Consider the following 25,654-nt stretch of genomic DNA (forward strand, 5'->3'; position numbering starts at 1 on the left):
TTGAAGAGTTGACCTTTTACTTTAGCTCCATATTTCATGGTTATTACAGTTTTATTGCTGACAGTTACTGCACCAATGTTTCTGTTGGACTAAGACAACCCATTGCAGTGCTTTGACAAATTGTAATCCTTTTTTTTTACTTGAGTAATTGATCTGATTGATGAAACTGCTTAAAATCCAGGAGGATTTGTTTTTAATATCTTAAAAATAAATACTTGAAAAAAATACACAGAGGGCTTATGGAAGTGACCATCTTTATCATACACGACCACTCTACATAGATGCTTCCTGTCTATCTAGCCATCTACCCTTGCTAGACATTTTTAAGGTCTGCGGTAATTTTAGGGGTCATCAGATGAGCACCACCAATTTCTTTGTGTTTTTTCCCCATAAAATATTTGTTGCAAGCCAACATATTTCACAATAACTTTCCTCTAGCCCTATAATTACCGTGGGTTTAGTGTTATCATTCTAAATATGTATGAGGGATAACTGCGCTGCCATTGGGATTTCCCCACATTGCTACAGGAGCATGCCAGAGAAAACCTTCTTGTGGGTTACTTTCCATGCCCATTCAATGAAGAATTATGTGGAGTGTTATTTAACACCATGATACAGATTTAATTTGTTTCTAAATTTTAACTCAGGCATCCAGATGTAAAACCACATTAATGCACTACCTACTGTAAGTAATACAAAAAATATTTTATTAGCGTCATTGTATGAGTAAAATATTACAATTTTGATTTATGTAGAACAAATCTGTCAAACTGTTACTGTGAAGTAATACTTTTACGTATACTAATACAGACAGCAATACAATTGATTAAAATTAGTAAACAATGTTACCAGTTATGTTATTAAAGCAACCCAGAAATGCACAGGCTCCAGAAAATAAAGTATGTTGCATATCCAAAGTATAAATTTTAGATGAAAATACACAGTACATATTTCCACATACACAACTTATAGCTGAACTGAGTTCAAGCCAGTGTGTGTGAAGTGACACAATATGTGCTCACGAGGCCTGCTGTACAGGTTTTTACCATATTTACACCCAGTTTTATGGTTTGGATATGCCAGATACTCCACATTCAACATTTTTAATTGACTAACTAAATTAACTAAAACTTCAAATTTAAAAAAAATGAAGTTGTAAACATTCTTAATTTGTATTTAAATGTATTGTGTGGCAGAGTAGGGTGTTCATCATACTCCCCTTGAAAACAATTAGACTGCCCAGGTTTGTCTACAAAATGCGCAGATCCCAAGAATTCCAATAATTATCATACACACTGCAAACCACTGTCTGCTAGATACTTATTTTTACCACAGAATTAAGATTAAAAGACCCCAGTCTCAGTTAGCAATGTATTCGCTTCTAGCAACATTCCTTTTACATAAACCCGAACCGTGTAGAACAAAGTGAGGAAGTCCTGAGTGCTAAAGACTGTATCAGCTAGTGCAAATCCTAATGTGGAAGGAATGAATCCTCGGCCATATTCCACCATCCATGTACCAGAGCTCCACTGGACTGATGTAGCTTCACCTACTGCATGCACAATAGTATCACCTGTAGAGACAAAAAGGAATGCAATAGCATGAGATTCTGTTGAGCATCCCTGCTTCTGGCTCACTAAGTCTTCAAAACTCATGTTCACGTGTGTTTATTTTATTGTATGTTTTATGCAGTTTACCAGGCATTAGCATTTACTGCAGCCAACTTAAACATCTCTCAATAAAAACACATTAAAATAGTGTTCGGAAATTCCTGTGAATTCCAAAGCATTACCTGCTATTCCAGTGGTGATCCACTTGAATTAATTATACATTTTTAAAATTATCTTTAGGACTTAAAAAAAAAAAAAAATCATTATAAAAAATAACAAAAAAAAAAAAATATTCAGATGTTACTCTTATGCAACCCCATGAAACTCATATGAATTAAAGTGTTATCATAAAACTCACCTGGATAATAAACTTCACTTTTTGTCGTCCCTTCTTTCCACTGCCTGAAAGTACCAGAGATAATGGTGTCAGAGATTTCAGCCCAGTAACGACCTGGAAAATAATGACCTCATTAATTTGAAAGTCATGTATTTTTCCCCCATAGACATTTTGCACATGGGGGGGGGGTTATACTACCACAGAATCAACCTGCTTTAATAATACCACAGAATCAACCTGCAGCATCTACAGAACGTCATGTTACGTATACATTTGAAATAAACAAAAAACGTTTTACTTTTATTTTTTTGGACGCTTCTTTAAAAATCAATGTCTTAAGTGGGAATACCAAAACAAAATTGTATTATTAAAATAAACGTAGAGGGCACTATTATTTGAACCCAATATAATCCAGAAAGGGCCATATAAGCGCACTTCTGCTTTATTCTAGACCAGACATTTTGTCAGCTCTTGGAGAACCCAGCCAATAATAAATCTGATTGAGAAACAGCCTCTGGCAACCCTACCTGAATGACCGCCAGTGTCCACTGCAGTTCCAAAAAGCAAGACATATTCCGTGAGGGAAGCATGGAGCAGACACATGGAGCCCATCCAACCACCAGCATTTACAAATACCCATTGCAGGTCCTCATCTGGCAGTATGTGGCCAGGATACTTCTTCCTCAACTCAACCACAACTTTGGAGAAAGCCAGCTCATGATCCAGTCCTATTAAAATACAGAAATGTTGGAGTGAATTAAATGGGAGCTCATAAAAGACCTGGCCACTTTGACTGCAAACTGATTCAATTATAAGATTGTTGTGCTCATTTATAAAACAGTGCATACAACCCAAAGCACAAGTAAGCATTTATTGATCATTTTAAATCACAGTATTTAGCAGGCTGATATCTTACTCTGAGCTGATGGACTGCAACGACTACTCAGCTAATTAACATATTGATTCACGTCAGAAACAATTCAGTAGAGCACCTGAATACTACAGCAGACTACCCTTTAATGACTAGAAAATAAAGCTACATACGTAGCCTTTTACTTTAATTGAACAGTCTGTGAAGACTGGTGCAAAATCGAGGCAGTTATCGTTATTGTGTGACAGACCGATGGACACGATCTGCGTATTTGGGTCCTTATTTTTATTTATTTATTTATTTATTTTTAAAAGGACCCTAAAAAGAACATAGTCCCAACAAATGTTTTCAATCACTTTATACACATTTTTTTTCACATCTTGGTTTCGCAAAGGCTATATATATAGTATTGTCACTCTGTACAGAGACGTCATTTTCCACTAGTCTGTAGCAAAAATGTGATACAGTACATGCTGTTAGAACTTGCTTTGAAAAACTAAACGTTGTGAGATTAGGCTACCACCCAACATCATGTTAAAAACTGTGTTACGTTTCTGTGTTATTTAAATGCCGACCATATTAAAATTAACCCATATTCTAAACTTGTTAAATTAAATACTTGCCTGCATATTGCTTGGCCAGCTTTGCAACATCGTCCTTGTTGAACACATACTGTTTGTTCCCCAAACAGTACTGTATGTACAGCACAAGCAATGCTAGTACTCCGAGCACCACCACGAGTTTTAACACTTTTGAAACAAAAGACATGACTGCAACTAAGACAAGTCACATGTAAATAGCGAGGGGGAGGTAATTAATCAAAAGTATAAAACACTTAAGTATCACAAAAGGCTACTTCTTCAGTCTAAACACTGAGCAACATTACAGTAATCCCCTACACGCCGATTGCCTCTGAAGCATGTTTCGAGACTGATTTCTCAAACCACCAATAGCGGGTCGCTCCTATGAGAGTTCTTCCAATGGTAGCGCCCTGAACCTGATGCGACAACTTTCTCTTCCTGGTTGGAAGGCCAAACAAATTCGTATCCGAAGTTGCAACACGCTTCGATTCAGAAGAATGAAGTTGAAATGATTGAAACTCAATTTTGGGCAACTCAAGAATGCATTACAAGCTTTAGCTAAATGCTTAAAAACTCCATTGTTCCACGTTTGACTTCATAATGTAGTTTATCCCAAAACTTCTTGTTGACAGTCCAGTTTGTTAACATTCCCCAAATGTAGATCTAGCTGTAGGGACGCTGCCTCCCCCCTTTAAATCTATAAGTTATATATAGGGCTTCTGTTTTTCGGGTTTTATTTATTGTATTTTTCGGTGCTTATTTATTAGCTATTTTCGAGTTTTATGTAACTCGTTTTTTTCCGGGGCTTTCGTTTTTGATATAATGTATGAAATTGGTGTCTTTGGTACTTTCCAAAAGTTTGAGCTGTTTTTTTTTTTTGTGTGTCAAAATATGTATAGGAACTCGACAGTACTTGCACACTTAAGTTGTACCTTCTTTCCTTTGATGTCTTCCACAACGAAATCCCTATGGTCACGGGCACATTCTTCTGGGGTTTGTGTGTGTAGGAATTTTTTGTACATTTCGACACAATTCTGTTTTAAATCATCCGTATTTTAACTGTAATACATCTTTAAATCATACTAACAAGCCTGATTGTAATCTCGTTTTAAATCTCGCAAGCGGAGTCTCCAATAGAAATGTAGGCATGTGCTGTCACTCAGTAGTTGGGGCGGGTTTAAAGTATTCAGAACAAACCAATCAATGATAGATGCAAGTCAGGAAGGCGGGACATTGCCCACCAGCATTGGGAAATGTATTTGTTATTATTTTTGTAGTAGGTTTTATTTTTTAAAGGGAAACGGGTAAAGTCAACGTGAATAGATTATAACAATTTCCACAGTTTTCCGGTGTTTTTTGGCTATCCACCGATTTAATTATTTTTTGTCTCGGTGTTTTATCGGTTAAACCGAAAATCAGAAGCCCTTGCTATTATTATTATTACATCAGGAAAATAGTGCTATTGAGTGACAAAGTTTGCTATCAATCGTAAATTATAGTGTTTTTTTTTTTAAAGTGCCAGTTGGCACACAGTATCTGAAATTGTACCCAGTAATGTTACCACCTTCTTATACAATCTAGCAGCAGTGGTGACGGTGTTTTACGAATCAAGTGAGGACAGTTCTGTGTATACATTGAATACAATGTATTTAATTCCATACCTTTTTAAATTACAGTTTAGCATTATTTGTATAATGGTGAGGTAGCTTGACTAATCACCTGGTGTCTTGACCTACTCGTTTTTTTTTCATTGCACAGTACCGTAAATTATATTTAGAGCCTTTAGGACATTTTCTAGCGATACAGCCTGTATTACAGGGGGATTCTCCAGTGCTGTAAAATGGTCTAAAACCATCGTATTGTAGTACATCGCTCAATCTATCTGCAAAGCCCCACTTGTTTACTGTAATATAGAAGTTCAAAACCAGCGCCTCTTTGCACACTACACAAACTGGTTCAAGCCAAGTGACTTCCTATACACGTCGATAAGATAACCGATGTAGCAGTCGTGTTACACGGGGCTTCAAATTGCTATTAACGAGAGAAAGACGTTTTATGACTAACTTTTATATAGTCTTTAGGAGACAAGACATGGACGGCAATAAACAAACACCAGATTTTGATCAAACAGGTACGTATTTTTTTTTTTTTTTTTAATTTACGCTAAATTCCTTAATTTACATTAAACAAGTGCAATAAAGAAGTGCTTGCATTTAAGGTTCTCTGAATCTTTCGAGAAATTAGTGACACCCACAAAATCAGCAATGGGCAAAGGTATTTTTTCAAAGTGTTTATCGTTATGGATTTCAATCTTACATTATGCATACGTTTGTTCATGTAAAACTCGTGATGTGTGTCAGTGTTGCCTAGTCTCGCGAAAAAAAAACAAAGCGCCACTGCCAAGCGCAACCTGTATAGGTGTTTATGCAAATACCAACCCGCGACTAAAAAAAAAGCCCAATCCCGCGTATTATAAGCGGACTTGGCAACTGTGGTGTGGGTGTAGTCCTCGGAATGCTGGGAACTAAGTAAAAAAAAAAAAAAAAAAAAAAAAAGTACTGTATCTTCAGTAAAATGCGGAAGTTGCCGAACCAAAATATTCAGAGTAGAGGTTCGCGCAAAGATTCAAGAACGATACGTACCTTTATGTCAGTAACACATTTCCCCAGTATTAAAATAATCATTATGACGAATAAGATGGTGACATTGTATAGCAACACTATGTATAGAACTGTATAGCATAAGAAATGGCAATGCAAATTTGCGTTTTCAAGGTACATTTAAAAATATATGTGTATACAAACGGATGTAAAAAGAGACACCTATATCCCCACAATCTGATACTACCAATATAACCTGTGCTTGAAAATGTAGACCGGTTTCATTCAAATTGAATTAGCAGTTTTTCAGATATATGCACAAATATAAGTGTGACATACAGATGGACAATGTACAGGCCAATACTCGCAATATGTTTTGCTAAATTATGTTAACGCCAAAGTTTCATTACAGTTACATAAGCATTTTCTCAGATGGAAAAATGTTACCTGACACACGTACATACTTATATCTAGTAATGAAATTTAGCATGTTCATACCATTTAGTTTAATCTGCTGTTGGAACAGTTTAAACAATTCCTGCGTAATTTAGGAATAATAATATTAACTCAGTTAGAGTTGATATAATAACTAAACATTTTTCCTTGTTTCAAGTCAGTGTCAAATCCAATGGACAAGACTTTGCGGAAGTTTCCAAACCCACATTCCTTATAGGAATTAGACTAGAGGCCATTGACCAATGATCACGCAACCTCTCCAAAGCAATTTTAAAACCTTGTTACGATTAATCAGTGGTGGCGCAGGTAGCAGGTGTCTCTCTTTTTTTTCCAACAATGTATTCCTCTACCTATTTACAGAGCACCAGCACATTCGCTGTAACCCCCTGAGGGATATGTGGGTCCTCATCTCAGCTCACCGGATGAAAAGACCCTGGAAGGGTCAGGTAGAGAAGCCCTCAGAAGAATATGTCCCCCGACATGATCCCTCTAACCCACTCTGTCCTGGAGCCACAAGGGCAAATGGGATGGTACAGTAAACTTAACTAATCATGCCTTCCTGTGCCTCAGTATGGTTGGGTATACAGAAGGTGCTTGATATAGAGCCATGTACTGTTGTGTTGGTGGTTAGATTCATTCTTTTGTTGGCAGTGGCCAAGTAATTGTTGTCTTTTTGCCGTTAGGTCCTGTCCCATATAAAAAAAATGCAGTTTTTGCAGCCTACATGAGTCATCTGAGAAAGCTGTTCATGTGCTGTGTGGTCCAGTGGTTAAAGAAAAGGGCTTGTAACCAGGAGGTCCCCGGTTCAAATCCCACCTCAGCCACTGACTCATTGTGTGACCCTGAGCAAGTCACTTAACCTCCTTGTGCTCTGTCTTTCGGGTGAGACGTAGTTGTAAGTGACTCTGCAGCTGATGCATAGTTCACACATCCTAGTCTCTGTAAGTCGCCTTGGATAAAGGCGTCTGCTAAATAAACAAATAATAATAATAATTAAGTCGTTATAGTAACCTATAAAGACAGAAACATTATAATTAGAAAACTAAATCTTGTCATTGCTCTTAACTGAGATTTTAAATTATGTTTACTCTAACTGTTCTTTCTTTAACATTGCAAAACCTTTTCTTATAATTTGAGTGGCTTTCATCTTTTATTCTCAGGTAAACCCAGAATATGACAGTACTTTTCTGTTTGATAATGACTTCCCTGCACTGCAGCCAGATGCTCCTGAGCCAGGTGGGTCATTGTTGTTTCTGTATTATTATAGGTTTATTTTTTGAGAGGTTACTGGAATGAGTTAACTTTTGTAAGTGACTTAATTACATTGTATATGGCCTGCCATAAGCAGAGGCTTATTTAGGTATTTTATATACTTTTTAACTGCAAAGAAGGTCCTTAACCAGGCAGTTATCTTGCTATATGCAAAACTCTATAAGTATGTACAATATATTGCCTCTACTTATCCCTTGGGAAGGGATATGCATCCCTGTGTCTGTCTGTTTGTCTGTCTGTCTGTAAATACATACACATACATACAAATACATTCAAGCCCACTAAATCAAGGAGCATCTCTATAATTAAAGGCAAAGTAGTAGATAAAACATTCTTCATTAATGGTGAGGCAATACCAACAGTGTCTGAGAAGCCAGTGAAGAGTCTTGGGAGATGGTACGACGGGGATCTAAAGGACACAGTTCGTGTGGGAGAAGTTAGACAACAAGCAGTGGAAGGGTTGAAGAGCATAGACAGCTGCGCTCTACCAGGTAAACTAAAACTCTGGTGCTTTCAGTTTGGTCTACTGCCGAGGTTGCTGTGGCCACTGACTGTGTACGAGGTTTCTTTGACAACAGTAGAGAAGCTGGAAGCTTTAATCAGTTCATACATCAGGAAATGGTTGGGAGTTCCACGCTGCCTCAGCAGAGTGGGACTTTATGGTAAAGGAATACTGCAGCTACCAGTCTCTGCTCTAACCGAGGAGTTTAAGTGCGCCAAGGTCAGACTGGAAATGACATTAGTAGAGTCACGCGATAAATGCGTAAGGGAGGCAGCACCTGTGTTGAAAACTGGAAGAAAGTGGGCGGCAAAGAAAGCTGTGGAAGATGCAAAGGCTGCCCTTCGAATTGGTGATATCATGGGGCAAGTTCAGCATGGAAGAGGGGGTCTTGGTTTCAGTTCAACTCCTCCTACATGGCACAAGGCGGCCCCAGCTCAAAGAAGGAAGCTGGTAGTCAACGAGGTGCAAAAGCAGGAGGAGAGGATGAGGTGTATAAAGGCCATTTCCCAGGCCAAACAGGGAGAATGGATGAGATGGGAGAGTGTGGAACAACGCAAGATTGGCTGGCAAGACCTATGGTCAATGGAACAGAGCAGGATCAGTTTCCTCATCAGGTCAACATATGATGTTCTCCCATCACCACAGAACCTAAACCTCTGGGTAGGAGAGGATCCCTCATGTCCTTTGTGTTCATCACCTGCAACATTAAGGCACATTTTGACAGGATGTAAGGTGGCTCTTAGCCAAGGACGGTTTACTTGGCGCCATGACCAGGTGCTGCGATGTTTGGCCTTAGCATTGGAAGACAAGCGTAACATGACCAATAAGTTGCCACCTGTTCCATCAAAACATTACACACAAAAGACAACATTCCTCCGCCCAGGAGAGCAACCACCAAGAAAAGGTGTTAAAACCAATCCTCGCCCAGGACAACTGGAAGCTGCTAGAGACTGGAATATGCTGGCAGATGTTGGTCAACGGCTTATTTTTCCACCTGAGATTGCCACCACTAACCTTCGACCAGATATTGTCTTGTGGTCTGGATCAGCACGCCTTGTTCACCTGGTAGAGTTAACAGTGCCATGGGAGGACGCTGTAGATGAGGCGTATGAGAGGAAGAAACTGCGGTATGCTCAACTAGCCACTGAAGCGGAACAGCGAGGATGGAGAGTTCGGGTTTACCCAGTGGAAGTGGGTTGTCGAGGATTTGTGGCACACTCTACAACCCGGTTTCTCAGAGACGTCGGATTCAGTGGCCAAGAGTTGCGTCGCACAGTGAAGAACTTATCTGAAGCAGCAGAGAGGAGCAGCAACTGGCTGTGGTTGAGACGGAAAGATTCTGGCTGGGGACAGGTAAGTAAGCTGGGCTGAGTTGAGTGGGGGACGGAGGGGGGTGATGCTGGGACGCCAGAATCACCGTCGAGCCCTCTTGAGGTGTCGTGGGCTAGTCGACGAAACACTGAGGATGGAAGGTGCCCACTTGAAAACCCCAGAGATGTACCCTACTTAGCTCAATCCAGACGGTTGTCATGCTGATGCGCTGGGGAGGCCGCACTTTGGTTGATCCCCGGAGCCAGCATCGCAGCCGTTGTGTGTGCTGATGCGCCAGGGAGGCAAAATAAGCTGATCCCTGGAGCCAGCATTACACTTCAGCCATTAACACCAGACAGAAGGATATCTACATCATCATATGGAAGGAAACGTAAATGGATGGAGACGCATATGGATCACATTAGTTTACTGTAAAGCTACGTCTTAGTTGGTGCTTATCTTGGCGAGAGCCGAGTTCAAATCAGCATGAAGTTTTAACATCTACTCTCGTGTAATGGAAATCATGAAGATCTGGATACGTCCAGTGACTGCTGTGAATAGTGCAGCTGGCAACAAGGGAAAGACCTTGTGACAGCCTGGAGAGACAGCTGACAGGAGGAAAGAGACCCCATTGGGGCTGGTAAGGGTTAGCTACCCTTGTCGGCAGTATCCAGCTCTGTGTTTACAGGATGCTGGAGACACCCGCCCAAGGCTTCTAAGAAATTAAAGAGAAAAATACCCCTAGAGTCTGCGAGAGCGGGGGCGGAAGATGACTCAACGTTGGACAACACGGTTAACGACTTAGGAACGGAAACGGATATGAGTATGGAGAGTACTTCACAAAAGACTAGTTCAAGATCTGCAGTTAACAAAGACATGGAACTCCAGGTTTGTGTCTGCGGCTGGAGCAAGGCGACAACGGTCAGGGGTTTGAAGATTCATCAAGGGAGAATGAAATGCTTGAGGGAGAAGGGACAAGGGCCTCGCATTGATCAGTACTTCTTACGAAGTCAGTCAAGTCAGTCGAATGAAATCCAGCGACAGGAAGCAAACCACAGTTCGCAGGATATCAGCACCCCTGTCATAGATGTGAGGAGGACTTGCATGGACACAGTTAGTGATGAACCTAATGATCCTTGTGAACCCGGTCAGACAAACCAGCATAAGAGAGAAAAGAACCTCAACGGGCACAAGCCTGGAGTTAAATGGCCAAGAGCTTGTGAGAAAACTGCATGGGACACAGTAAACACAGATCTCTGCGTTGCATTGGAAAGATTAAGTGGAACAGTTGAAAAGAAGCTGGATAAATTTGGGGACATCATCTACGCATATGGAAGTGAGAGGTTTGGAGTTGAAAAAAGGAAGGAAAAAGTACAAACTATTCCTGGAAAGTCTAGACGGCAGCAGGAGATTGAACGCTTAGTTAGAGAAAGGAGACAGCTGAGGAACCAATGGAGAAGAGCAGAACAAAGTCAGAAGGAGGGACTCAATCTCTTACAAAGGGTCATAAAAGATAAGCTTGCAACATTGCGCAGAGCTGAGCGCCTACGGAAACGCTACAAAAAGAAGGAGCGTGCGAGAGCTAACTTTTATAAAGACCCATTCAAATTTGTAAAGAAGTTATTCACCAGTGAGAAGAATGGCACACTAAAAGCATCTAAGGTTGAGCTGGAGAGATATTTGGAGGAAACACATACAGATTCAAAAAGGCAGGAGCCTATGTCAATTCCGTCAGACATCCCACCTATCAATCCACCAGAATACCAAATGGAGGACTGTGCACCTAAGTGGAAAGAAATAGAGCAAGCTGTGAAAAAAGCAAGGGCTTCATCATCTCCAGGGCCTAATGGAGTTCCGTACAGAGTGTACAAGAGTGCTTCAGGAGTTCTACGAATTCTGTGGAAATTGATGAAAGTGGCATGGGAAAAACAGGTTGTACCAAGAGCATGGCGCCGAGCAGGTGGAGTCTTTATACCTAAAGAAAAAGATTCTACAAGCATCAGTCAGTTTCGTCCCATTTCCCTATTAAACGTAGAAGGCAAGATTTTCTTCAGCATTATTGCTCAGAGATTGTCAGCTTACCTATTAAAGAACTGCTTCATTGACACTTCAATACAAAAAGCGGGCATTCCAGGTTTCCCAGGTTGCTTAGAACACATCAATGTGATCTGGCAACAAATTCAATCAGCTAAAAAGGAGAGGAAGGAGCTCCATGTGACATTCCTGGATTTGGCTAATGCATATGGTTCAGTGCCACATGAACTACTTTGGGCAGCATTTGATTTTTTCAGTGTACCGATGACAATAACAAATTTAGTGAAAGCCTATTTTGGAGATTTGCAATTCAGTTTTTCAACTTCAGAATTCAGCACTACATGGCAATGCCTAGAGGTTGGAATAATGGCAGGATGCACCATTTCTCCACTGGCTTTTACCATGGCAATGGAAGTAATCATTAGGGCATCAAAATGGGTAGTAGGAGGAGAGCGCTTGGCTTCTGGAATGCGACTACCACCAATTCGAGCATACATGGATGACATGACAACCATGACTACAACAGTAGCCTGCACTAATCGATTATTGGGCAAATTAACCAATAACATTGAATGGGCACGAATGCAATTCAAGCCCACTAAATCAAGGAGCATCTCTATAATTAAAGGCAAAGTAGTAGATAAAACATTCTTCATTAATGGTGAGGCAATACCAACAGTGTCTGAGAAGCCAGTGAAGAGTCTTGGGAGATGGTACGACGGGGATCTAAAGGACACAGTTCGTGTGGGAGAAGTTAGACAACAAGCAGTGGAAGGGTTGAAGAGCATAGACAGCTGCGCTCTACCAGGTAAACTAAAACTCTGGTGCTTTCAGTTTGGTCTACTGCCGAGGTTGCTGTGGCCACTGACTGTGTACGAGGTTTCTTTGACAACAGTAGAGAAGCTGGAAGCTTTAATCAGTTCATACATCAGGAAATGGTTGGGAGTTCCACGCTGCCTCAGCAGAGTGGGACTTTATGGTAAAGGAATACTGCAGCTACCAGTCTCTGCTCTAACCGAGGAGTTTAAGTGCGCCAAGGTCAGACTGGAAATGACATTAGTAGAGTCACGCGATAAATGCGTAAGGGAGGCAGCACCTGTGTTGAAAACTGGAAGAAAGTGGGCGGCAAAGAAAGCTGTGGAAGATGCAAAGGCTGCCCTTCGAATTGGTGATATCATGGGGCAAGTTCAGCATGGAAGAGGGGGTCTTGGTTTCAGTTCAACTCCTCCTACATGGCACAAGGCGGCCCCAGCTCAAAGAAGGAAGCTGGTAGTCAACGAGGTGCAAAAGCAGGAGGAGAGGATGAGGTGTATAAAGGCCATTTCCCAGGCCAAACAGGGAGAATGGATGAGATGGGAGAGTGTGGAACAACGCAAGATTGGCTGGCAAGACCTATGGTCAATGGAACAGAGCAGGATCAGTTTCCTCATCAGGTCAACATATGATGTTCTCCCATCACCACAGAACCTAAACCTCTGGGTAGGAGAGGATCCCTCATGTCCTTTGTGTTCATCACCTGCAACATTAAGGCACATTTTGACAGGATGTAAGGTGGCTCTTAGCCAAGGACGGTTTACTTGGCGCCATGACCAGGTGCTGCGATGTTTGGCCTTAGCATTGGAAGACAAGCGTAACATGACCAATAAGTTGCCACCTGTTCCATCAAAACATTACACACAAAAGACAACATTCCTCCGCCCAGGAGAGCAACCACCAAGAAAAGGTGTTAAAACCAATCCTCGCCCAGGACAACTGGAAGCTGCTAGAGACTGGAATATGCTGGCAGATGTTGGTCAACGGCTTATTTTTCCACCTGAGATTGCCACCACTAACCTTCGACCAGATATTGTCTTGTGGTCTGGATCAGCACGCCTTGTTCACCTGGTAGAGTTAACAGTGCCATGGGAGGACGCTGTAGATGAGGCGTATGAGAGGAAGAAACTGCGGTATGCTCAACTAGCCACTGAAGCGGAACAGCGAGGATGGAGAGTTCGGGTTTACCCAGTGGAAGTGGGTTGTCGAGGATTTGTGGCACACTCTACAACCCGGTTTCTCAGAGACGTCGGATTCAGTGGCCAAGAGTTGCGTCGCACAGTGAAGAACTTATCTGAAGCAGCAGAGAGGAGCAGCAACTGGCTGTGGTTGAGACGGAAAGATTCTGGCTGGGGACAGGTAAGTAAGCTGGGCTGAGTTGAGTGGGGGACGGAGGGGGGTGATGCTGGGACGCCAGAATCACCGTCGAGCCCTCTTGAGGTGTCGTGGGCTAGTCGACGAAACACTGAGGATGGAAGGTGCCCACTTGAAAACCCCAGAGATGTACCCTACTTAGCTCAATCCAGACGGTTGTCATGCTGATGCGCTGGGGAGGCCGCACTTTGGTTGATCCCCGGAGCCAGCATCGCAGCCGTTGTGTGTGCTGATGCGCCAGGGAGGCAAAATAAGCTGATCCCTGGAGCCAGCATTACACTTCAGCCATTAACACCAGACAGAAGGATATCTACATCATCATATGGAAGGAAACGTAAATGGATGGAGACGCATATGGATCACATTAGTTTACTGTAAAGCTACGTCTTAGTTGGTGCTTATCTTGGCGAGAGCCGAGTTCAAATCAGCATGAAGTTTTAACATCTACTCTCGTGTAATGGAAATCACCCATGTCTTCACTTATTTTCAATATAACGAGTTTTGTTAAATTATACTATTGGAGTGATTTGTTAAAAGAAGGTTCTGGTTTATTGCCTCAAGAGTACTCTGCCTGTTGATTGCATTGTATTATACATGGAAATGAAGTAATTATCTGGTAGGCTTATTACATAAGATGAGAAGGTCAGAATAATGACTATCCAGTGAATGTTCTCTGTTTTGCTATATCAGGTAATCACCATCTCTAATTTTTCAAATTGTAGCAATTGGTTCTTGGTAGGGGAAGTAGAAATGTTAGTCAATCTCCAACTGCTTTTAGTATCTCTATTATACCCAGAACTCATTATACAACTCTGTATTTCTTTTTAATGTTCTCACAACAAGATGTCTTATTGTCCATAAAGTCGGCCTCCTGCGGACTATTTGAAATAAAAAGATGTGAGAGCATTTTATTATAGTTTTGAATTTTTTTGTTCTGGATGTAATGTGGGCAGCTGTCCTAGATAAACAATGATAATTTTTGGATCACTGAATAAATTGTTAACAAGGTCAAATCAAAAGTGAAATCCTTTCTTTTTGTTAGAACCAGTTTTTAATATATTTTTGTTTATAATGGTGACCTAGGGAGAATAGGAGTACATATGTAGCGTCCCACATGGCTGGAAAATACTTTTTAAAAGTCAGCTATGTCTGCATTTGATGTAAAACGTTGTAACAAAAACAGATTTGGTGGGTCCCCAAGTGGCAGACTGACAATATGTCATACAACTGGTGCAGAGAGGTTGGTAGATAATTGTGATGACGAATGCATCACAGCATGCTGTTCTATTGAGATCCAGGATTGTGGTGACCATGGAAGATGTCTGAAGTCCTTGCTCTATTTGCGCACAATTCTGACACAATGGATGGGTGCGTTATCATCTTGAAAGCAACCATCAGGCTATGAGTGCGACATTGTTGGGTGGACTTGACCCACAAGTAAATACAACATTCGTTTAGCCTTCTAAAGTAATCAAGGGATCCAGGTCATTCCGCGTCCCACCCAGAGCAATGCTAAATCCATTTGGGTAGACAGGTCGAAATAAAGTGGCAAAGCAGTGTATATCCACCATGCACTTTACAGTCTATTTTGATTAATAAAACGTATAGCACATATAGTCACACATGCTGTTTATTAAGTACCCCTGGAATGGGAGCTTGTACGGGGTTGGCAATCCACTGCCACACCTACTACTGCTGATATCTCATGAAGCATTTAAGCTGGCAATTTAATATTTTCAGTGTTTTGGACACTATGCGGGCAAAATTACCTAAGATGGCCACCATATTGGGGTCAACGCTTCAAGATATTGCCTCTACTCATTCTGTAAATGTATAGGTCAAGTACAAGAGCCATTAGCCCTTTTTGCAAAGCCACTGCCTCCACAGTGTCAAAAGCTTGTATCTCAGAAACAATTTGACATATTAACTTCATATTTGCAGGATTACATAAAACTGTAATGTTACATGTGTTGCTGACAATGAAATTGACCTCTGACCAAATATGGCTGACACATTGAGGTCATGGGGCTTTTGAAGGTACCGCTGCATAGAGAAAGAACACTTTGATTTATTGTCTTAATGTCTGGTATTGTTTTATGATTTCAATCTTTTTCATATTTCCATATTGCTTCATGTTACAAACCATTCTATTTGATACAACATACCCCTTAGATCATGCTAGCTGGGATGCTATGTTTTTGTTAACTATTTCTAGTTAGATAGTTTGTGCAAGCAGATGACAATCTTTTAAGCAGCCATTAACTCAAATATGTTTTATCTGAATGATTTTTTTCTTTTTTAGGAGTCAGCGACCATTCACTGTTTCAAACAAAAGCAGCCAAGGGTGTATGGTAATAAGAAATTAATTTATTAAATTAGCAATGCTAATTACATGTGTATTTTCAAGTTAAATAACATAGAGGAGGAATACCATTCCTTAATGTTAACAGCCTCTTATTTCTGATCTTGAGAATGGCTCACAGAGTCATCTCTTTAGGACTGCAAAATAATAAGTGTTATTGTATGTTTAGAGATGGATATTTGTATTTGATATATGTGTATTTTTTTTACGTGTGCCCAAATCCTCAATCAATTTTTAAGAATGTATTTTGAGCTGGATACCTCATTATGAAACCTGTTATTTGTGCAACAAGTTTCAGAAGTTTTGACCCAGTAGTTCCCCCAAACCTCTGCAGCTTGCTGCTCATTTTAGTTACATGGTATTTTGGCAGGGTCTTGAGACATTGATATTCAGAAGCATAGTCTTATTGCTGGCCATTTTCTGAAATGTCACAGCCCAAATCATGTAGTAACCAAAACATCATAATGTTGTTGGTTTCATTTATTTCATTCAGTGGAAAAAAAGGTTTTCTTATTCAAAATAGTCATGGGATAGGGCAGCGAGGGTGGCACAGAGGTGACGTGATGAATCTTAAAGATTTGTGTCTTCATGAAAGTTAGTGGAAATCTGCTGACGTCTCCTAAACAAACATCACTGTTGAGACTGTTCTTTTTCTTTATTTTGGATACTTAAACACCTGCCAACTTAGTGTCAACTATGATCAGCCCCCTATTTAGTTCTACTTTCCTGCCATAGATATGTAAAATCATCTTAAGTGTCTTTGTAGAAGTAAGAGCCAGTGCCGTCTTGTGATCTGCCACTTTGGAAACACATTTCCTTTAGTTTTGCTGGTAATACACAGCTGAGCACTAGATGGTGCTGTTGCTTACTAACATTAAGACACTGATTTAGCTTATATTACACACACATTATATATATTATATATATATATATATATATATATATATATATATATATATATATATATATAATATATATATGTATATAGAGACAGAGAGAGAGAGACACACACAGACCGATGGCCAAGGCAGACCATGGTAGGAAATACGCAAAACAGGAGTTGCAGTGAAACGCCGTAGCGTACGTTTATTATATACACTCGTTGGTTGGCAAAACAAAAATAAACAAACAAAAACCTACTCCAACAAGGAGTGCTAACTAACCACAAGTCCCTATCTAGGTCAGGACAACTAAGCTGTTTCCCTGTACAGAAAACAATTAGTAACTTTACGAACAGCACAACTATTCCACACAGTAACAGTTCTTGAATAATCTTTAATAAACACCATCTGTCTCACTCTACAACCATCTCCCTGGTAGTCTCCCCCTTGAACTGGATTCAAGGCTGGCTTTATATAGCCAGGATCCCGCCCTAACAAGACACACCTGTGTCCTGTTACCAGTTTAACTATGGCCGTCTGGGAAACATAGTCTTTTAGTCAGCAGTCATTTTACCCCACTACACACAGTACCCAGTATACAGACAGTTATTTATTGTGGAAATAGGATTGTTTTCATTCTTTTACTTATGCATGCATTGTTACACACTTTACCATACGTCCCACACACCACTATATATATATATATATATATATATATATATATATATATATATATATATTGTAAAATAGCGGGTTATGAGAAACAGCAGGGAGGGGGTTAAAACCTCCCTGCGAGAGAATGTTCCTTTGTTTGTTAATTGTTTAATTGTTTTATTATTAATTATCATCCGCACCTGGGCGTTATTGGAAATTAGGCCCAGGTGCGGAGTTTAAAGAGAGAGCAGGCAGTCTGCTCAGGGCTGCTGAGAGGAAGGAGGCAGAAGAGGTGCTCTGCTTCCGAGCAGTCATTGCTGAAGTAAGTGCGGTGTTAAGCCTGTGTGGTTTTTGTTTTGTGGTGTCAGGTAAACGGCTTAGCCGTCCTGCAAGTTAGTCAGGGAAATACCTGTTCAGTTGAGTCAGTGCTCCAAGCGGAGTTAGGTGTTTATTTTGTGTGTTTTGTTTTATTTTGTCTTTATTAAAAATATAGCGCAACCGCGCTGAAAAATCCATTTCTGTGTGTGCTGGGTCGTATTTTTAAAGGGGCAACGAACCCGAGTGAGGGTGAACCTTTTACAATATATAGTAACGTATTTGGATCTTTTCACCAGGAGTCTATTTTGTGCTTCAGATAAGGTCTGTCCCTTTAAATACACACGGTACACTGGAAGTGCTCTTTGAACGCTGTAGCATATTTTTTATTAGCAAGCCGAGTTCAAAACAAACAAAACAAAGCCTAGCCCTTCTTTGGACACTAACTAAACAGGATAACAGTAGTCCTATCTAACGCAGGACAGGGTAAGCCTGTTCTCTTGTTTAAAACAATTCCACAAATAACCAAATCCATATCACCATCCAGCACCTTTGTTTGTTTATCAGAAAATCCTTCTTTGTCCAACACACTTTTCTACTGTTTTAGTTTCTCTCTACTTCAACCCCCATCACCAAACACACAAACTGTGACCTTTTTATTCCCAACTTGATCAGTTGTAGCCGATCAGCATTTACCCATTAATTAATAAATTAACCGATTGTTACCTTTGCTATGATGAAGTGTATGTGGCTAACACCAGGGTCCAAAAGCCTCCAGATTAATGTTTGGCACATACACATCATCACTATATATATATATATATATATATATATATATATATATATATATATATATAGACATGTTGCATTTTTCTACTCTGATGCATTATGAGCATCAACAATTTACTGAAAGCCTCCACTAGTGTGTTCTACTATTATAACAACCTTGACTTGCATAAAGAAGGAAAAACATTGAGTGAAATAGCTCGCATCACTCGATTTTCAAGGTGTGGTATCCGAAGCATAATCAACAAGTACAGAGAAACATCATCTGTAATTGACAAACCCAACATTGGAAGACCCAAAAAGCTGTCGAACAAGGATAAGCAATACTTGAAGATAATATCCTTAAGGAATAGAAAGAAGATAAGCGTTGAATTGACAACAGAACTGGCAGAAGGCACAGGTGTCGTTGTCCATCCATCAACAGTCCAAAGCACCTTTGACCATTGTTCCATAGTCCAATTTCTGTGTTCTTGTGCATATTTTAGCCTTTTCGTCTTCTTCCCCTTTCTTAACAGAGGTATTCTTACTGCAACACATCCTTTAAGTCCTGATTTCAAGAGTGACCTTTGTACTGTTGATTTGATGGACAATGACACCTGTGCTCTTAAGGATATTATCTTCCTTGTTCAACAGTTTTTTGGGTCTTCCAGTCCTGGGTTTGTCAATTACAGATGATGTTTCTCTGTACTTGTTGATTATGCTTCGGATACCACACATTGAAAATTAAGTGGTGCAAGCTATTTCTCTCAATGTTTTTCCTTCTTTATTTATGTCAAGTTTATTATAATAGTAGAAAACACTAGTGGAGGCTTTGAGTAAATTGTTGTTGCTCATAATGCATCAGAGTAGAAAAATGTAACATGTATAAGACTTTTGCACTGCAATATATATATATATATATATAGAGAGAGAGAGAGAGAGAGAGAGAGAGAGAGAGAGAGAGAGAGATATTCCTCATCTTCAGCCCTTTCAATCCTAGTAAAAACACCTTTACTGCTGAAATAAAATAAAAAAAAATGAGTAATTGCACTAAGAACCACTAACAATAATAGCAAACATTTAAAGAAAATGTAATTACAAGCTACTTACTCCTTACACTGACAGAATAAATGTCAGGGGTCCCATGTACATCATCAATCAATCAATCAAAACCTTTATTTATCCTGATGAGCCAATTGAGAACAAATTCTCATTTACAATGATGACCTGGCAAGGGGCTCACAACACCACAGCAAACAACATAAAACACAATAAATAAGGAGTAAAAAACACTTAATCATAACACATAAAACTCAGCAGCAACTTAGGAGGTACAGATGCCAGTCAGCAATGAGTTAACTCTATGGCTAAAACTGTCCTCAGATATGAACTGTTCAAATTGTTCCTTTTATTGAAACTCATTTGGCTGTTGCAAACTGAATTGAGTGACGAACAAAAACTGTTGATACCCTGGGAACAACAAGTTTAATAAAATTACTGAATCTTAAGTTATACAATATAGAAGAGTATTCCAGCAGCAATTTTCCCAGTTAAGGTTTGGTAGATTAATGTATACCAGTGTTTCAATCAACTTGTATATAAAGAGAGCCAATTAATCAGATTGTTAAGGTCGCAATGGTGGGGGCAAGAGTGACAAATCTTGTAGCATAATGGTATAAAACATATAGTCTCATCAACAGGCTTCTAGAGGCCATGTTATAAATAACATCACTAGTATGTACTATCATTTTGTTCAGCATATGTACAATACTTTACAGTGCAGTGGCACGTTTCCAATGTCATATTTGTTAGTAATTTGTTTTTGGAATATAGTAACATTTAAAATGGACATGATTTAAAGTAGCACAAAGGACACAGGGGTTATTACTCCAAGCAAATTTTTGCCAGTATGTTTCAGTTCTTTGATCAAATGATTTGCCAAATTTCAAGGGACAAATACTTTACATGTATCTTCACTTTCAAAAAGGAGTCGGAGGCCTAGTGACAAGTCAGTGGCCTGTCAAAAATCTACATTTCTCATTAGAAAAAAAACAAAACAAACGCAACAGGATAAGTGGGTTGTTATTGCATGAAAGTTCACCAGAGAGATCTGAGACATTACTTCAAAAAGTAAATAATCGTCGCCTTAAGGGCATTTCACCCTCATTTTTTTTTTAAAGTATTGTTTGATTTTTCTTTGATACTTTCAATTTTTGGACTCCCTTTAAAAAGCCATTCTCCTAAATGTAACCACATGTTAAACATCAGATGTAATTTCAGAGCAAATCAAGCCTCCTTTGACTCTAATTGTACAGTGTGTAATATATATATATATTGTTAAAAGCTTTAAGCAAAGTTTATTTTTACTGGCTTTATTTATTATATTAACTATTTATAATTAAAATCATTTTTACAATCACAATCACATTTAAAAATAACCACAGTAGTGTTCATTTATACTCTGGTGCTGGGTATAGAATGCATTTGAGTATCTTGTCTGTGAATTTGGTTGATCATGTCTTTATCCTTATTAAACCATTTTATCTCTGAATTTATGTGACAGAATTTATGTGACAACAAAATAATTGGCGACTACTAAATAAAAAAAAAATGTGACAGTGAAATTTATCAATGTTTTGTTTTCTTTTAAGGAAAAAAACTGTGTTAACTAAGAATTGTGGTAAATGCTTTGTGAATATGGGCCAAAGAACACAACCTCTCGAATGGTTTAACATTGCATTCCCACATGATGGCAGCACAATATAAAGGATCACCATAGACCATCTTAAGAACTTTAAGAACCTGTGAGGAGACATTTGATTTCAAAGACTGTCCCAACTACATCAGATTCTTCAAAAATATTCATGACTGACTGACTCAAAATAAATTGTTTACTGAAAAATTATTGGTCAATGACCAATAATTGTGGACTCCTGCTTGCACCTACAGTGTTTACCATTTTTTCGTATTTGCCCTGGATAAAAGCAGTGTTTTGCAATCATTTTACAGTCTAAGAATACATCTGTTTGCAGCTGTCAGTTGATCCTGAATTCTTTTTTTTTTAGTAAAGTGATGTGCTTCCATCCCTGGTCAGATATCACCCTCCCACTGATGCAGGTCTCTGAGATAAAAAATGTCATTGACAAATGGGCTGAGCTGTTGGTAGATCTGGGGGCCACATACCCGTGGGTTCAGGTAAATGCTAGGGTTTAGAATTGGCAATGGTACATGAAGATTTTAATCTCAAGGACGTCTGTGACTGAATGTCATTTCCATATGTTAGACGTTGGGGCCTATGTACAAATAATTTTGATGGTTTTAGCCTAGTCATCCTAGAGGAAAAAACCATGCCATCGTTGGCCCCAATAGGTACTTTGGAAATTTTTCTGACGGCCGTTCAAAGAAACCAAGGATTTGATGAATATGAAGTCTGAATTAGGCTTGAGGCACATTGACAGAATAGTACAAATCAAACATCTCTTTTGCCCCAGCTGTACAAAGTGGATACAAAGAGGACTCGATTCTCCGGTGCATTTAATTCAGCATTTTAGGTACCAAAAAATTAAATCAAACCAATATTATATGAGAAGTGTAATGTTATCACACCATAACAGGACAGGTTTGATTTAACAAACCTCTCAACGGCCATTCTCAGCAATACACTGCCTGTCTCTGACTCATTCCCTTGCAGTCAGACTCAGAGGACTGTTATCCTCGTGATGCACCCTGTAGTTATCATTTAAATAATGTCTTATTAGCCTGTGCACTCTAATTCCTCTCACACTTTAAATAAAATGCAAGTTGGAATTTACAGATTTTTTAAGTACAAAGTAAAAAAAAACTGCTGATTCCTAGTACCTACTCACTTCCTGTGCAGTAGGTCTGCTTTTAGCTAGAGCACTGGAGTATTATTCACCTGACACACAGATAGTGATTATTTACCAGGAAACGGCAGCAATGTTTAATCAGATCTTAAAATAAATCCTCATGGTCAGTTCTCGGGAGCATCAGCTCCCTCTACTGGAACCTGCAGGACACTACAGCAGTCTGTCAGGTTTGTTCCCTCCATCTCATCCTTCTTTAATCAATCAAGAGTGATGCCTGTCTGCTTTCAGCCCACTAGACGTCAGACATTCCTGTCCGATGTGTCGAAATATTTGTACTTCAGCGTCAACACCGGCATTCATCTCAATACTATAAGGAAAAGCTTCACTCCCATTGGACTGCAGAGGAATTGTTGAATTTAGTTTTAGGGTATCCGATTTTCATTCTGGTTTCCTGGCTTGACACACCCAATAAATCAACAGTTACTTTTGAAAAATAAAACATTTTAGAACAAAAACACTGTAATGTATTTAATGAATACTAAATTGGGTTTTGACCATTCAGAACCGACTTTAAAAAAAGAAAAGAAAAAAAAAACCTAATGGGTCCCACTGATTTATATGTAGTTTGTAATATTCTTCCTTTTTTTTCAGATTTTTGAAAATAAAGGGGCCATGATGGGCTGCTCGAATCCACACCCTCATTCTCAGGTGAGTGTTTAAGGATGTAACAATGGTATTCGACAAACTAAGGGTAGAACTGAATGGTCAATTAGTCAACTGGTCGAATACAAAAGTGACTGTTGACTTGTAGTTGACTAATCGCAAGTCACGTGATTGTGAAGTCATTGTGCTGTTTCAGATGAATGGAAGTGCAGCTGCGGTCGCAGCAGTGGCGTAGCAGAGCTTGGAAATGTGGCTGGGCCCCAACTTAGGGTGAACGGGCAAAGACTAAAGGTCTGACGTCACAGGAAATAGTTTGCAAAAATGATTTAGATCCATTAAAACCCTGAGTACATCCAATATTTCCCATGTAAATCCATCTAAAATGTTTGAAGTAGACACAAAAATACATTTACATAAATATGCACAGTGAATGTGCTTTAAAAAGCCAGAGGGGCTCCCGAGTGGCGCATCCGGTAAAGACGCTCCGCGTGGAGTGCAGGATGCACTCTATAGTCTGGATGTTTCCAGTTCGAGTCCAGGCTATTCCACAGCCGACTGTGGACGAGCTTCCAGGGGGCGGCACACAATTGGCTAAGCGTCGCCCGGGGGGGGGAGGGTTAGGTCGGCCAGGGTGTCCTCGGCTCACCGTGCACCAGCGACCTCTGTAGTCTGGCCGGGCGCCTGCGGGCTTGCCTGTAAGCTGCCCAGAGCTGCGTTGTCCTTCGACGCTGTAGCTCTGAGGCGGCTGCACGGTGAGTCTGCAGAGTGTAAAAAAGCGGGCAGCTGACAGCACACGCTTCGGAGGACATTGTGTGTTCGTCTTCGCCCTCCAGAGTCAGCGCGGGGGTGGTAGCGGTGAGCCTGAAAAATAATTGGATATGCCAAATTGGGAGAAAATAACAACAAAATAATTGGCGACTACTAAATAAAAAAAAAATTAAAAAACTGCACATTTTAAATAAAGTTGGAATATGGAAACGTCTGGGACTTAACAGATCCGCGCCATCTGCCTCACAAGCTGTCAATCAAACGCAGCTTGCACATGATTCGTTGTGTAAGAGAAAGATCCCACCCAAACATTGCATCACAATGACTATTTTGCTTTGATTGGCTAAAGCCTGTGACATTTTCTCTATAGCCTGTGTGCTAACTGGGTGGGCCGTTGCTATGCCCCTGGATTGCAGTCCATTAATATATACATTTTAGAAAATTAATAAATAGTTTACGACATATTAAGCAGTTTTAAAATACCGTGCACAAATAGCAAAGTGTGACAATAGAGCACCAGATATGATCAAATACATGATTTATTCATTTAAAGAGGTGACAAGCCCACATATTTTGGTATTTTTACCTCATCTGTTCAACTTTGTCAAATTAGTTGTCGTTCTACCCCTACGGCAAACTCCATTTAGCTGACAAGTTCAGACTGACTTAACACTTCTTAAGTCACTTTCTTTTTTTGCCTCCGCTTAACCCAGTATTAGACACTATAGGACACAGGCAGTGACTGAAAATGACTTGTACATCCCAGTTGGACTATTTTAAGTAAAAAAAAATCACACATTTATCTGAGCATTATTCTTGTAGGATATTTTTTTTGTTGTTCTGCCCATGCTACCAGCCATTTGTTATTACTACTGGAATGAACAGATGGGGACATTAAAAGCATGTTTTTAAATATGGTTGCAATTTAAAAAAAAAAAAAAAAAGAAAATGACTACTGGGTGGCACAGTGATATAGTATATGAAAGAGGATGCTATAACCGGTATTCTCCGTTATTCAGGTTTTCCATAACTTTAAACCGTGAAATACAAACCAATCAATTGTGTAAGTAGCCCTTTGTTTGTAGGTTGGAGAAGTTAATTATAACCATGCTGAATTTTCTAATGGCTTACAATTGTAGTAGGAACTGGAAATGCACTGAGGACTTTTAAGTGATCTGGGTTCTCAAGGTTATTGTACTAGACATGGAGACTTAAAAGTATTGTCATTCAGTGCAATGTACTGCATGTAGTAACTGCATCAGGTACAATTTTGAAAGGGAAATGCAAGCAATTAGCGGACATCTCTAAAATATAAAGAAGCAATTAATAGGGAAACTGAATGCTAGAGTACATGACTTGAATAGCAAAATGAACCTTTCAGCACTAGTAACTTAATAGAAAAACTACCCTAGGATAATTTATTAAATAGATTCATTGCTGAATACTGAAAAATAAAAACATGGGCATACATATTTATTAGAAAGTTACTGCTTCTGCTGTTATGAGTGGAGATTATTTTTTTAATACCACAAGTATTGGTTTATCTAGCGTGAGATACATTTTTTTTTTATCCCACTTAGGAGGATGTCCTAACATAAACCACTCACCCCTGTCACGGCTCGTGATTTACTGAGACATCGTCCTGCGGAGAATAACAG

General features: G+C 39.6%; 2 protein-coding genes across 2 annotated transcripts in view; one reads left to right on the forward strand and one right to left on the reverse strand.

Moving 5' to 3' along the window:
• Positions 1-690: 690 nt before the first annotated feature.
• On the reverse strand, positions 691-3,813 carry LOC117420803 (sigma non-opioid intracellular receptor 1). The gene is made up of 4 exons (XM_034034450.3): positions 3,442-3,813; positions 2,475-2,675; positions 1,969-2,061; positions 691-1,573 (listed from the first exon to the last, which is right to left on the reverse strand). Exons 1-4 carry the CDS (start codon positions 3,584-3,586, stop codon positions 1,344-1,346), a joined length of 669 nt encoding a protein of 222 aa, XP_033890341.1. The 5' UTR covers positions 3,587-3,813; the 3' UTR covers positions 691-1,343.
• Positions 3,814-4,605: 792 nt separating this feature from the next.
• LOC117420872 (galactose-1-phosphate uridylyltransferase) overlaps positions 4,606-25,654 on the forward strand; it is a 72,207-nt gene continuing 51,158 nt past the window's right edge. The window contains exons 1-6 of the mRNA XM_034034586.3: positions 4,606-5,530; positions 6,816-6,985; positions 7,616-7,691; positions 16,064-16,112; positions 21,804-21,933; positions 23,217-23,273. Of these exons, the coding sequence (XP_033890477.2) occupies positions 5,455-5,530; positions 6,816-6,985; positions 7,616-7,691; positions 16,064-16,112; positions 21,804-21,933; positions 23,217-23,273 (558 nt within the window). The 5' untranslated portion in view covers positions 4,606-5,454. The remainder of the gene's footprint in view (positions 5,531-6,815; positions 6,986-7,615; positions 7,692-16,063; positions 16,113-21,803; positions 21,934-23,216; positions 23,274-25,654) is intronic.

The sequence above is a fragment of the Acipenser ruthenus genome, chromosome 1 (assembly GCF_902713425.1).
Source record: "Acipenser ruthenus chromosome 1, fAciRut3.2 maternal haplotype, whole genome shotgun sequence".
NCBI classification, from domain to species: Eukaryota; Metazoa; Chordata; class Actinopteri; order Acipenseriformes; family Acipenseridae; genus Acipenser; species Acipenser ruthenus.

What these genes read in the sequence shown, in the direction of transcription:
- LOC117420803 (XM_034034450.3), bottom strand. Translation starts at nt 3,586, where the DNA reads ATGTCTTTTGTTTCAAAAGTGTTAAAACTCGTGGTGGTGCTCGGAGTA. An exon ending in GCTGGCCAAGCAATATGCAG is followed by an intron (nt 2,676 to 3,441) that starts GCAAGTATTTAA and finishes GTATTTTAATAG; the next exon opens with GACTGGATCATGAGCTGGCT. An exon ending in AAGTGAAGTTTATTATCCAG is followed by an intron (nt 1,574 to 1,968) that starts GTGAGTTTTATG and finishes TTGTCTCTACAG; the next exon opens with GTGATACTATTGTGCATGCA.